The sequence below is a fragment of the Camelus dromedarius genome, chromosome 12 (assembly GCF_036321535.1).
Source record: "Camelus dromedarius isolate mCamDro1 chromosome 12, mCamDro1.pat, whole genome shotgun sequence".
In the NCBI taxonomy this organism is placed as follows: domain Eukaryota; kingdom Metazoa; phylum Chordata; class Mammalia; order Artiodactyla; family Camelidae; genus Camelus; species Camelus dromedarius.
In genome coordinates this window covers 42613023-42627257 of record NC_087447.1, presented here as the reverse complement: position 1 = coordinate 42627257, position 14235 = coordinate 42613023, and the positions used below count along the sequence as shown (strand labels likewise).

Sequence of the window (14235 nt, the reverse complement as noted above, 5' to 3'; positions counted from 1 at the left end):
CTCCTCCCGGTACCCGCGCATCCGACCGGGGAAACAGGGCCTGGCGGATGCCTGCGGGTCAACCTGGGGCTGAGGAACGGCAAGGGTCCCGCCCCCGCGCGACTGCACGTGAGTGCGAGCCCTACACCTGCTCCCCGGGACACTTGGCAGAAAAGTTTTCCTCAGCCAATAGTCAGGCTTACGGTCAGGAGGGTCTTTCACCCGTCTCTTCAGCATGCTTCCGAGAGCAGTTGGAACTTGGTTTTCTTCGTGAATCTTTCATACCCCTAAGCCATTCTAATAGGGCCTTCAGGCATCCTGGGTGCTGGCCTTGACTTTGTGACATACAAACTACGTTTCCACTCTAGAAACCACCACCATCCTAACCCACCCCACCTCACAGGAGCAGGCATGACACAGAAAACTCTGCTGCCTGAAGAGAACCAACAAAAGTAAAAATGCCAACATTTACTTAGCCTTTACTATGTGCCAAGTACTGGAATAAATACTTAAGATGCACTTTCTCAATGAATCCTGGCAACAGCTTATGAGATAGTATTATCATTATTTCCGTTTCATAGGCAAATATCTTAGCCCTCCTAACTAGTCTCCTAAATGTGCCTTGGTTTCCTTCCAATCCATTGTTCGCTGCTGCCAGAGTAATCTTTTCAAACTACGAGTATGATCATCTCCCCTCCCTGCTTAGAGCACCACAAAAGGCTTCCTATTACTCGTAAGATAAAGACCCACATTCCTCTCTGGTCTGCCCCCCACCTGCATCTCCACTCTGTAACGCAGCCTCCTGAGCCTTCTTCCAGTTCCTTGGAGGAGCCATACTACCTCTTGCCAAATGGCCTACCTTTGAATATTCTGTTCCCAAGGTAGGCAATGCCCCCTCCTACCCTGTGCAGTAAACAGACCTCAGTTCCACTATGTTTTTTTTAGGAAAGCCTTCTCTGACCTCTCAGAGGGGGTGAGTTCTCCCTAATTATAAACTATGCATCTCTCCTGGACATTCTTCCCCCTTTTTTATGGTAATGGTGGGGTTGTTATTGGTTGTTTGGCTAATATTTATCTCTTTCACTAACTGTTAAGTCCGTTTTTTGCTTACCATTGAATCCCTAGAACAGAAAAGTCACTCAGTAAATACTCATATAAGTATAGCAGAAGTTTAGGTCTTGTCTGAGGAAAGCAAATGGTACAGCTGGGATTTTAAACCTAGATTGTCTGCCCCAAGAACCTGTCCTGGACTTGCCAATATGGAAGGGCTGGGTTTGACCTTGTGAACCTGCTTCTTTTCCTCTATTCCTGCCTTCAGCACTTGCCCTAGATTCAGAGCTCACATACTCCTGTGGGAAGACAAATCCAGAAGGTCAGAAGGCTGCTCACGTGGCTTCAAGGAAGACCCAGGGTGGGATTCCCTTTCCCCTAAAACACACTGAAGGCAGGGTCTCCTGGAGGGGCCAGGACGGGGGATGGGATTGCAGCTCACCTTCCAGTCCCCTAGCACACTTCCAGCAGTGGCAGCTCTGGCCCCTTCTGTCCTGTTACCTGGATCCCTGCCTGATCGCTCCTCCAGGTGAGAGTTGCCCAGGGAACAGTGAAAGAGAGCTTTGCCTTTTCTCTCTAGAACAAGTGCCTCTAAGCTCAGCAAAGCATCAGGACAGGTCCAACAGTGAGGGCCCCTGGGGCTATGGCCAGGACAGCTACTTTCCCCCTGAGAGGAAGCCAAGCAGGCAGATTCGGACTCCCCATCCTCTGGCAGCCTTTTTACTGAGGATGGCCAGACAGAAGAAAGGGGCTCCTTTCATAGCTAGATTCCCCCACCCCCACTCAGAACACCAGAAGTTAAATGTCTCTGGCTGAACTGGAATTTGTCCATATCAAGTGTTACTGAAAAATAAATGGGGCTTTGGCTGGAGCTGGGAATCTTTTTGTGAATGCAGAGCTCTTTATTATAGTGGGATTTGTGTTCTGCAGTTGGATCTGTGGCCACAACATGGATTGGTTCCCTCATCTCTCAGAGATCTTCCTCAGCCAGACTGATCCCATCACTGCTTTTAAGCCTGTGTCAATATGGTGAGGCCAACCCCACCCCCTGCACACACTCTATGAGTTTCTGCAGACCACAGAGCTCTGGGAAGTTTATCCAGTTTGCCCAAATGACTGAGCAAATCACTTCCTACCTCTAAGCCTCAGTTTCCACATCTGTAAAATGGACGTAGTGAGACTGCAGATGAAATTGGGCTTTGTAAACTCTGGAAGGCTGTACCAAAAGAAAAGATAATTATTAATTCTCCACATAGCCAACCTCTCCTGCCCCATTCACCTATCTTTGAAGAAGTATAGTACAGGTGTTAAAAGCACAGGTTTTGGAGTCAAATATGTTAGGTATGAATCCCTGCTCTGCTCCTTACTAGCTATGTGACAAGTAAGTTACTTCACCACTCTAGTTTCAGCTCATCTAGAAAATGATGCTAGTATTATATCTACCTCTCAGGCTGCTTCAAGGATTAAATGAAATAATAATACACATAGCACATTGTGGCACGTAGAAAGGGCTCAGCAGAAGGTAGCTACCATCATTACCTGGAACAGTCTCAGGAGAACCTATGGGTGCCGAGCCTCAGAATGGGGCCTGCCCCATGCTTTCTCCAAGCCTCCCTACAGAACTCCAGACATGAGCATCTTTCCCTGGAACCAAAGCCTCCTGGAGCAAGAGCTAGCCCCCTCTTTTCCTCTCCCTGGTGCCTCTGGATTCTGAATTTACCATGTCAGGTGGCTCTGTTCTAAAGTACTTTACATCCTGTCTTGGCTGTTATAGATGATCTGTCTTTGAAAATTATACTAGACAAGTTGATGCTGTTTCAGTTAGGATTTTATCATGTTGTTCTTATTATAAGTGACAGGGAACCCAGCTGAAAATTTCTTAAGCAAAAATGAAAACTTTTTGTTCCTGAAACTAACACAATATTGTAAATCAGCTATACTTCAATGTTTTAAAAAAAAGAAAACGTTTTTGGTCCCCTTAACTTTTAAAAGTACAGGGGTTTCTTTCGTGGCTGGATCCAGGGGCTCAAACAACATTATCACTGTGTCTCAGCTCTGAGTTGATGCCACTGTAGCAGGCTCTAGTCTGATGGCTGTCAGAGGCTCTAGGCTTATAATCTGTTCACCTAGAAACTCTCCTTTGGGTCTTCAGGTAACAGGGAGATCTTTGAGAATGGTCTACGGGATGAAGGCTGGGGTGTGAAGCCAGAAAAGTGGATGAGAAGAGCAGAGGAGAAAGGGAGGACAACCAAGGAATTTTTATCCCCCTTCCCTTCCCACCCATGCATATTTTGCTCTGATTTTTCTCTTGGGCACACCCTGGAAGTAATGGCCAGTGCCCTGATCTCCTTCACTCACCACCCCTATCCTTGTAGATGCCAAGTCCCCTTCCTCCTCTGGTGCCCTCCCCACCACCCTTAATCCTTCTGGCAGGAAGATTCTTCAAACAGCTGTCCACTGCAGGTGTTATATGTATGCCAGGATTTCTGGCTACACGGTGCCCACAGGTTGGCACTCAGCCCTGAAGACTGTGTCTACTTTGGCAGGTTATTGCAAAGACAAGAGTTATTTCTGTCTTCTTCCTTCACCATAGCCTCATAAAATGAGGCTGGCGGCAGCCCCGCTAGTGTTTTCCAAAGTTGGCTGGGTCTTTTGGATCCATTCCTGTCAGCAGTGATTTTGTTTCATTTCCTGAGATGAGGACAGGCTGTGACCTCAAATCAGACAGCAAAAGAGGAGAGAAAGATGTGGGGGAAATCTCAGTATCTCAAGCAAGAGCACTTGGTAGAAAGAGGCTTGGCTTTGAACCCCTGCTCTGCCCCTTGCTTGCTGTGGGACCTTGGCCAAGTTACTACAGCTCTCTGAGCTCAGTTTATCATCCATCTGGAGGGGCTCTGTGTGGTTTAAATAAGGTAATATGTAAAGCACAGGGCTTGGCACAAAGTGAACCCTCAAGAAATATGAGTCCTAGTCTTCTTTCCTTCCTCTGTACAACAAAGGTAGAGAACCCAGAGAAAGAGCGGCCCTCCAGAGGCCAGGCAAGATCTATTCCATCTGGAAACAGATCTTGGGAGACAGCAAGCTTCTCAGAATGCAGCCCAGTCTCAGCGTGGTGGGTCGGCTTCATATCTCTTTCTGTCACACCCAGCTGGAGGTGAGAAGGCCTCAGCTCAACGCACACTGGTTACCTCTGTCTACCTCAGGAGGACGGGGGCCTCCACCGCCTTCCCCTTAAAGTAACTAAGCATGCTGCTTGGGTGGGACAGTGACGGGTCAGTGGCCCTCAGTGGGCAAGCCCTGGGCCTGGGGGCATTGGCAGCAGAGAGGCCAAGGGCCCTATGGAATGTGTAGGTGCTCAGGCGTACAGACACTTGCATACCACACACACATAGACAGACACACACACACACACACACACACACACACACACACACACACACACACACACACACACACACACAGCATTCGCTCTGACCTATTTTAACCCAGCTCTGCCCTGCCTGGGGAGATAAGTCACTGTGATTATTTTGAGTTCTGTGCTCTCTGAGGCACATGCTGCATGATGGTCAGACTCACCTCGGCCAGGTCTGTGTCTTCATGTCTCATCAAGGACTGTCCCACTGACCACAGGAGCTCATGCAAATTACTCACTTTGGGAACCCAATTTCACACTCTGCGAAAGTGAGTGTCTTCACTGGCCTTATTTGCCTACAGCCCTGGACACTACCTCCCTGGAGTCAGAGGGTAGACTTCATCATGCTGGAAACATCAAGCTGAGATGAGCAGTTCTGGAGAATGTGTGATTCTGAGCTCAGCAAGGAGATGTAGTGCCATCCTCACACGTCGGAGGCTGAGGCCTGGAAATAAGGAAAGATGAAGGATTGACAGGTCTCTGTGTATGGGTGCTATTTCTGATCTGAGAATCTTAGGAGACTGGAAGAGCACATTTCTGCTTCCCAGCTCGAGAGGACAGGGGTTCTCAGAAAATCTTGTGAGAGAACCCATGTTAGGCATCGTGGCCTTTCATTTCTACTTCAAGCTCTAACTCTTCTGTTCCTAGAACACATCCCACTTTCTGTTTCAGTGAAATGGGAGAAGCTAGCAGAGTGTGAACCCATTTTAATAATGTATCTTGGATTTAACTTCTCTTGTCTCAAATAATGAAAGAAAGATAATAATGATAATGATGATAGTTAACATTTATTGAGCCCATACTACATTCCAGTCAGTTTTCAAAGAGTTTTCCAGGTGTGAACTCCTTTAATTCTCACAATAACCCTATCTAGAAAGTACTGTATCTTTATTTACCATATGAGGAAACTGAGGCACAGAGAGGTTAAGTAACTTGTGCAAGGTCACAGCCATTAAGTGGCAGTGCTGGGATACAAATCCAGGTACTGCAGAGGATATAATGGGAGTCTTGGAGAAAATGAGCATTATGAAACATGAACTTTAGAGAAATCTTTCACTAAGGGAAACAGAGAGAATGCATTCTCAGAAAAGTACATTAGGAGTCCTGAGAGAGGGAATATTGGGTAAGTCATGCTGCTTGAGTCCCCTCTGTTCCTTGTTGGAAGCTCTGAGTGAAAGGGTTCACCAAGCCTCTTATAGTTGTACCCACATCATTCAAAACTTCAAGCCCGATGTGGCTGCTAAAATCTGCCTTTCTCAAGCCAACTCGCCTGGACCTAACTTTGGGGTTCTGGGCACATATTCTTGCTTTGCCCGTCATTAGTATCTTGCTGTCTTGTCCACAGTTTTATACAATGAACAGGCATCATATACTGCAGCTGCATGGGCACCATGTAATGACGACCAGTTTGTGGTCACGCACAGTGAGTTACACACAAGACTGCAGAGGACTGAGCCCAGCAGACCTGGCCAGGGTCCACCCCAAGCTCACACTCTTCACTGCATGCTCTTCCGCTGGCCATGACCATGTCAGTCACGCATTGCTGGGTCTGTCCTCCCTGGGTCATTGGTTCCACTTCTTGCTCAGCAACTATTAATTTTTTTTTCAACCACAAAGTGTGTATAATAAGGCAAAGCCAGCACCAGAACTCAGATATGAGGTAGGTTTGTATTTGCTTTTTGCACTACACAGGAGAAAGACAGAAAATTCCAAAATTATCCTTCAGTCCTAGGATAGTATACAGGATCAGAGGACAGTCAAGTCAGTGGGGTGAGGTAGATCTTGGAACTTTGTGTGGTAAAAATTACACGAGATTACAGTTTGGGAGTGATTGTTCCTCCTCATTCTTTCAAATATTTATTCCTCTTATCTCAGCAATATGCATCCAGCCTAGCATGGTGACAAGACCAGAACAATGAATGAATGAATGGGGAGGGGGGTGAGTGTATGTGTGTGTGTGTGTGTGTGTGTGTATGTGTGTGTGTTTGGACACAGACATGATTCAGAGCATTGCGGATAGTTTGAAAGGACCTAATGACCAATGACTTCTCACCTGGTCATTAGGCATTAGGCCAGGCAGAGGGAAGGAAAAAATCTAAAAAGATACATTCTTGAGGGCTATATGAAACAACACGACCTCAGTTGTCAAACCACAGCCCTAGCCCCCAGCATCCCATTGGTAACATTTTGTCTTGAATTATGAGCATTTAAGCTCCAGAGGCAGTGGGATGATTGAAACAAGGTGTTTTCCATTTACAACTACTAGGTGGCGCCTGTTCTAGGAATTGCAAAACGGCTCGTTCACAACTGGCCTGAGATGAGAGGCCAAGTTCTTTTGGGGGTGTGGGGGTGGAGGTGAGGGGTAGAGGACCTGCCAGGCTTGGTTTCCGAGCCAGTGCCCTGGAAGGGGCCTGGATTCATGGTTCCTGCAATGTGCTCACCCCATCTAAAGTACCAGCTTCTTCCCACCACCTCCTCATTCTCTACCCTTTTACCTTTTTCTATTTTATTTATAACAGTTATCACCCTTGACTTTACACTCTGTTTATTTTCTGTCTCCCCCCACTAGAATCTAAACTCCATGAGAGCATTTTGCCCATTACAGTATCACCAATTCCTCAATACCAAGCACTTTGTAAGCCCTCAGCAAATATGTTATATAATGAATGAATGAGAAAACATATAACAAAGAATTATTAGTCACTAAGGCCTGTAGTCACATTCCCCTAATGAGATACTCTGAAAACCATGCAATGTTGAGTTATGATCATTGTTTACGATAGGTGGGTTTAATTTGTATTTCTTTTATTCAGCGACAGCAACCTGCCTGTGAATTAGAATGGTTTCACCTTCTAAATCTATTTTGATCCTAGTGTGCTCTCTGGAGAGTGATCCCTGCTGAGTGGTTATGTCTTTGTGGCTGTCAGTCACAGGAACAGCCTTGCGGGGCCATTAGGCCGCTGAGGTTGGTCTCCTGCAGGCTGATCAGAACTGCCTGAAGGGAGAGGGAAGCAGAGTACCACAAATATTCAGGACACCCCTGAGCTGGGTGCACAAGCCCCTGGAGCAGATGTTACAGAGAGGAAGCCTCATCAAGGCTTCTAATTTCCTGTGGATGGATGGGCCCTACTGGCCATGCACAGGATCTGGATTCAGAGGCAGCTGTTGGCTTACCTGGCAAGAAGGTCATGGGTAATGGGGCTCCCGCGACTTGGTGAGGAGCCGCTTTACTCCAGCCTTACCTAATCCACGTGCCTCCTAAACACTGGCTAAGAGTGATGTAGACGTGGGTAAGGCTCCCAGGCCCCATCCTGCTGTGTGAAAGGAAGCAGAGATACTGACAGCCCCAGTCAGAGGTATCTAGTCTGAGCGGAGGAGATGGAGGCTAGGCCTGGTGTGGGCGCCCTGGGTTTCCCAGCACCCAGGCCCACCAGCTGCAGCGGTCAGCCGCAGGCAGCAGCCCTGTTACATCTTCCTGCAAAGGTTCTCAAGTCCTTGCTTTGTGTGGTGCAGTCGCTGCCTTTCCCAAGTTTCCACATGACGATTATAAAATCACCTGCAAACCTAAATCCAGTCAGTGCCTACAGACGACACACTTAACAGCTCAGAGAATGATTCAGAGGAAGCAATTTTCCAAAGTGAAGATAATCAGCTGTTTGTGTGAAAAGGCAAGCACTCTTTTATTAGCATTGGAAACTCAAGGGAAACGTGGCTAAATCCATAAAAGCAGCACTTCAGTAAATGGCTCCATAACAATATGCACAGCTGGAGGGCAGGCCGTGTGCAGGCCCTGCTCCCACCCAGAGTTCTCCCACAGGAACTTGCATTCGTGGAGGGCATGCAAAGCTCAGCTCGGACCTCTTCCTGTTTACTTAATCAGCAGCTCCTGGAAGTTCTGTCCCTGTGGCCAACAGGGACCCCAGAATTCAGAGTTCCCTGGTCTTCTTTTACCTACATATTTTTCCCGGGTGATCTCAACCCATCTCATTCTTCATTCTGTGACATTAGAATTCATATTCCAGCCCTGAGCTCTCCTGGGATCTGTTGCCTATTTGAACTCATTATCTGGGTATCTAATAGTCATCTCCTACTTAGAATGGCCAAAACTGAACTCTTGATCTTCTCTTCTTTTCCAATGTCTTATTAGTGCATAAGAAATAAACAAGTGACCCAAAACCTAGTGACTTAGAACAACAACAATCATTGATTTTGCTCATAAGTCTGTCATTTTGGTTTAGCTCAACAAGGACTGCTCGGTGAAGCATCAGCTGGAGAATCCATACCTAAGTTAGCCCATTCACTCAGCTGGCAAGTTTTGCTGTCACCTGGGAGTCACCTGGGAGTCACCTGGGCTGTGAGCTGGGGGGGGCCTTGGTTCGACTGTTCACATGGCCTCTTCACAAGCTGCTATGGCTTCCTCAAGGCATGGTGACTGAGGTCCCAGTGAGTTTCCCAAGAAGAGGAAGTGGCAATTGCCAGTGTCTGAAGTCCTGGGCCCAAAAACTGGTAAAATGTTACTTCTGCTATGTGTATTGGTTAAGCAGTCACAGATCCCAGATTTAGGAAGGGTAAAAGACCCCTAAGTTTCCATGGGAGGAACATCAAAGAATTTGTAGATGAGTTTTAAAATTGTTGTATGTCCCAAACCTGCTCCCCCTGCAGTATCCTCCATCTCCCAGTTGCTCAGGCAACTAGAGGTCATCTTTAGTTGCTGTCTTTTCCTTCCCCTTCCATCTAGGCAGCAGCAAGTTCTGCTGACTCTCTCCCCAAACATGTCCAGAATCCTCCTATTCTCTCCTCTCCACTACTAGCACCTCAGCCCAGACAACCTCAGCTCCCACTGGATGGCTGCTTGGTTTGTTAACTGCTCTCTGCCTCCAATGCCTACTTTCTAAAATCTATTCTCATGTAGTACTCAGAGCTACCTTTTAAAAACATAAATCAGATCATCCCACTTTTCTGTTTAAACCCCTCCAAAAGTTTCACAACATATTTAGAATTAAACCCAAAGCCCCCATTCTGGATTCCAAAACCCAGTATGCTCTGGCCCCTGTCCAGTTTCCTGGCCTCATCTTGTACCACTTGCCTTCGCACTAGGCTGTGACCTACACACATGCTTGTTCTTGCCTGATAGCATTTGCACTTGGCTTTCCTTGATCTGGAATGTCCCTCCTCCTGACTTTCCCAAGGCTGGTTTCTTCTTGCCATTTATTTTTCAGTTGAAATGTCATTTCCCCAGGGAGACCTCCACAATTCCCAAACCTAAAGCAGACATGCAGTTGTCTGCTACATTAACCTATTTTAATTTTCAGCATAGCACTTACTACTAGCTGATACTTTTCATGTTGATTTGTTCATTGTCTGTCTCCTCCCTCTAAAATGTAAGCTCTAAAATAACAAGACCTTGTCTGTCTTGTCACGGCGTGTCCCTAGGGCCTAGGATAGTGCCTGGCAAAGAGCAGATGTTGGATAATTATGTATGCTTTAGCAGGGAGAAACAGTAACCCCTGCTAGCCAGTCTTCCAACAGGACCACAGAGCCTCTTAGAGTGGTTGATGGGTACAGAGAGGAAAATTCAGGAGGGCCTCAGTGGCTCGTGCATGGGCCGGCTCCTGAGGGATGCTTCACAGAGACCAGGTTTAGGCAGCCTCCTTCCAACCCCCAGTGTACTGCCAGCCTTAGCCTTCTCCTGAAATCAGTGATACAGAATCAGACAGTCTTAAACACAAAGTTACTAACATGCTTGGACAGGATGGTGCAATTCTGCTCACCTCACTCCCACATCAGTCAGGTCATTAACTAATGTTATATTACATTTGAATTTTCATCTTATGGTCAGACTCAGAAATGTAGTTCAAATTCTGGCATGACAAATTCCAAGCACTTGTATTAATGATTATTTTTTAAAATGAAGACGTTCAAATTTTTGAAGGAAAACTTAGAGATGGGTGTTTAGGACCATCCAAATAAAGAAGAAAGATTTGATTAGATAGGTTATAAAAAAAACCACTGAGGTGAAAAGTGAGTTCAACAATAAATGAGATAGTCTTTGTTTTCTTTAAAAATATTTGTTAACCTTTTTTTGTACTTTGGCATAGGGAATTGATGGTGTACAGAGTTAGTTTGTTATTGAAATTAAACACTATGGTTGTGAGTAGTCAGCCTAATCATTAGGGAAATGGCAGCTTGTTTGATAGGGTTCTTTTTTATTCACCTGTGGATTTCAATTTTTAAAAATTCAGTAATATTGAAAAATCAAGTTCCTATGGGAGAAAAGGATTGTGAGGGCCCGTGGGGCTGCCTGAAAGTGAGAGGGTTCTGTGGTGCTTAGAGGCCCGGATTTGTGTAGCTGCTTCTGGCAGTGGTGTGAGCACTCAGGGAGAGAGACCACCCTGAACACTGCCGTTTGTGCCTTCAGAGCCGGGTCAGTCTCTGACCTTGGAGATGGGGAAGGCAAACATGAGAAGCGGGTCTGCCCCATGTCCCACCTGGACCCAGGACACCCTGGAGGGGGAAGCCCATGGCGAGAGAGGACCCTTGGCGGTACGGACTGAGGGTTTGTGAAGTCTCCTTTTCATGATGACAGATGATTCTCATCCATCAAGGAGATCACATCCAATCTGAACTCTCCAGGCCCTACTGCGGTGCCCAGGTTGTGTCTGAAGGCACAGCTGGGGGTGTAAGACTAGCTCTGTGCACTTGCTACGAGGTGGAAACTGGAACAAGGACGGCCATCAATAGGTCTACATGAGGATGTCTGTGGAAGTGCTTAGTTTCTATCTTCTGATTTCAAATTCTTTCTGCTTTAAGTCTTTTTTAGTGATCACTGCTTAGAACTCAAGCTGCTGGGATCAAACTTAGGTCACACAGCCTGGAGAAGACTGTGCAGAAATCAAGTCCTCCCAGGTCTCGGGCAGGTGGATGGTACCTGGATAGCTCTCCCTCCCCTTGTCCTGCTCTGCCTGGTCAGAGCCTGCATCTGACTGCAGAGGGCCCCCTGACAGAGGGCTCTGCTGGAAGAAGGTGACGTTTGGGACAAGGCAGCCCTTCTGGGGCCTCCCGTCCGGGAAGAGGAGTGAGGACCAAGAAGGACAGGTGAGTCTCACCTGCGCTGACTGAAGTCCCACTCAGCCAGCACTTGATGAATCCAAGACATCTGCCCACAGCAGTGAGAAGCGGGTAAGACTCAATGCCATTCTCAGTCCACATCCACAACGCTGGGAAAGAAAAACCAAGTTCCATTTACCAAAATATCTGTATTATCTATAAAAATTGAACTCTAACCAGTCACTGCTACTAGAGGCAGCATTATCCGACTCTGCTGGCTGCAGAAACAGATGGCTGTGTCCCACCAGCCCATGGGCCGAACATTGTGCTGAGTGGCACGTGGGCAGACTCATTTGTAAGGCCTCAAAAACCTGGACACTTTGGAACGTAGCAATCGGATGAAGGATCTTGGAAACATTTCTCGGGACTCCTGGGCTGTGTACTTGAAATAGTTCTGGGGGTGGGCCAGGACATCAAACAGAGCCTTGATCAGTTTCTTATCCTAAAAAGAACATAATTTTTGTTACTGGGCCAAAATATTTAAACATTACAACATTGAAGTATAACATCTCACGGTTAGGCAATAGGTTGATTAGCTGAAAAACACTTTGTGAAAATTGTTTCTCTGATTTTTTTTTTTGAAAAATTTTTTGGGAGGGAGGGTAATTAAGTTTGTTTGATTATTTAATGGAGGTACTGGGGACTGAACCCAGGACCTCATGCATGCTAAGCATGTGCTCTACCATTGAGCTATACCCATCCCCAGCCTCTGATTTTTATCTTTTTTTCCAATTTTTATTTTTCCTAATTATCTACAAAAAGCACATATTACTTGTATAAAAGAAAATTTGATACATAAAAAATTGTTTTTCTAAACCAGATGACAACTTTGGAATTTGGGGAATATTTATAGGGTTAGTGGTGTGGCAACTGTTTATTTATACTTAAAAGTATCTAAAATTTGGTGAACTTCAGCCTTGAAGGATGAACAAGGAGCCAAGAATCTTCAACTATTTGGAGAATGAACATGAAAACACTATTTGCCACTGGCTTGGATTTATGGTAAACAAGTTTCCCACTGCTCCTCCACATATTTCTAAATGAAAAACATACAACTTTACTTGACAACACTAAAAACTGCCACTAGAACTTAAAAAAAAAAATCTGGTAAGATACAAAACTGACCTCAGCCCAGAGCAGGCTTACTGTCTGAAAGGTAGCAATATGGGGCAGGGGGAAATCCTTCCTCAGTGGTGCTTGGAGAGCCCTTTGTGTGACTGCTGTGCCCATTTTAGGTACATACTCACCTTAAGTATTTCCTGATGGTTCTCAGATGCGTAGAGCCTGCCATCTCGAACTATGTCTTCAATGAGTTCCTGGTAGTCCTCTGTTTGCATAAAGGACATATTTTGCATTTGTATGGCTTAGTTATTTGTCAGCTCACTCTTTCTTTCATTTTAAAATAAGGTTCTGAGAAATGCCTCCTCTGTAGCTGCCATGAGAACAATGACCCCTCTGGTACTAAGAAGGCAATAGGAGAGAACTTCCACAACCCCACCACCTCTGCTCACCCACTGGCATCTGCACCCACCTTTCCTGTTTCTTCTTCCCTCAGACGAGCCCTCTGTGCAGCCAAGGCCCATCCCTCCACTTTGCTTACCCTCTATGTTCTCTCACCAGATCAAGCGCACTGTCCCTGTCCCACTGTCCTTCCTTTCCTACAATGAACATGTTCTCTCTCTGCATCTTTCCCATCAGCATGCAAACATGCTGTTACGTCTCCAATTAAAAAGACCCTCTCTGAATGATGGAAATGTTAGCCATCTTGATTGTGGTGGTGGTTTCATAGGTGTATACTGTTATCAAAATTCATCAAATTGTACATCTGAAATATGTGTAGTTTACTGTACAGGAATCACACCACAATAAAGATGGTTAAAAAAAAAAAAAGACCCTCTCTTGACCTTACTTCTACCTCCAGCTTCCATCCATGTCTCTGTTCCCCTTTGTAGCAAAACTCCTTGAAAGAAGTGTCAACACTCACTGTCTCTAATTCTTTTCTCTCTCAAACCCAGTCCCACCAACCCTGGCCCCCACCATTCCTGCAAAGCTCTTGTTGGGTTCACCAGTGATCTCCATGTTGCTATGTCCCAAAGGTCAACTCTTGGTCCACATATTCCTTGATGTATCAGTAGCATTTCAAGGTTTAGCCTGTTTCTTACAATCATAATTCAAATCAAGCATATACAAAACACAATATTTTTCAAATGCCACGCAGAAAAAAAATGCCTCTTTGTATACATATTATGTGCCACAAAACCAGACAAATCATAAGAACATCATTGGAACTGTGTGGGAGGAGTTCTTGAAAATGTTTCTCCTAGCCAAGGAATGGTAGATGGAAATTCATAGGATAATACAATCACTAATTTCACGCATGTACAATTTCTCTGGTACCCTATTCATGTGGTCTCTTCTTATCCTTTTATTTTAGTGAACATAAAATATGTCACATATGAGTAAGGGCACGTTTTCTTTAATCTTGAATTCCATTGCTGCAGTCTCCACCTCAAATCCGTAGCTCCCTCTGATGTTGGGAGTTCACCATTAGGGAGTTCACAGCACCATGCCTGCTGCTGCGCTGGAGAGCTCTTTGCCACCACGCCAAATGCTTCCAGACTGCCATCTTTTAAGATTCCCTCTGCTTTTAAGAACTACTGTGTCTCGTCACTTGCTCCAACCATCAT

At 45.8% G+C, this 14235-nt stretch overlaps 1 protein-coding gene across 6 annotated transcripts in view; it reads right to left on the bottom strand.

Moving 5' to 3' along the window:
* Positions 1–10450: 10450 nt before the first annotated feature.
* SCUBE2 (signal peptide, CUB domain and EGF like domain containing 2) overlaps positions 10451–14235 on the bottom strand; it is a 63108-nt gene continuing 59323 nt past the window's right edge. For 2 of the 6 annotated variants that reach the window (XM_064492586.1, XM_064492585.1), the window contains exons 21-22: positions 12796–12875; positions 10451–11990 (exon numbers count right to left, since the gene is read on the bottom strand). In XM_064492586.1, coding sequence (XP_064348656.1) covers positions 11838–11990; positions 12796–12875 — 233 coding nt within the window. In that variant the 3' untranslated portion in view covers positions 10451–11837. The remainder of the gene's footprint in view (positions 11991–12795; positions 12876–14235) is intronic. The other 4 variants (XM_031460055.2, XM_064492587.1, XM_064492584.1 and 1 more) reach the window with 4 other exon arrangements.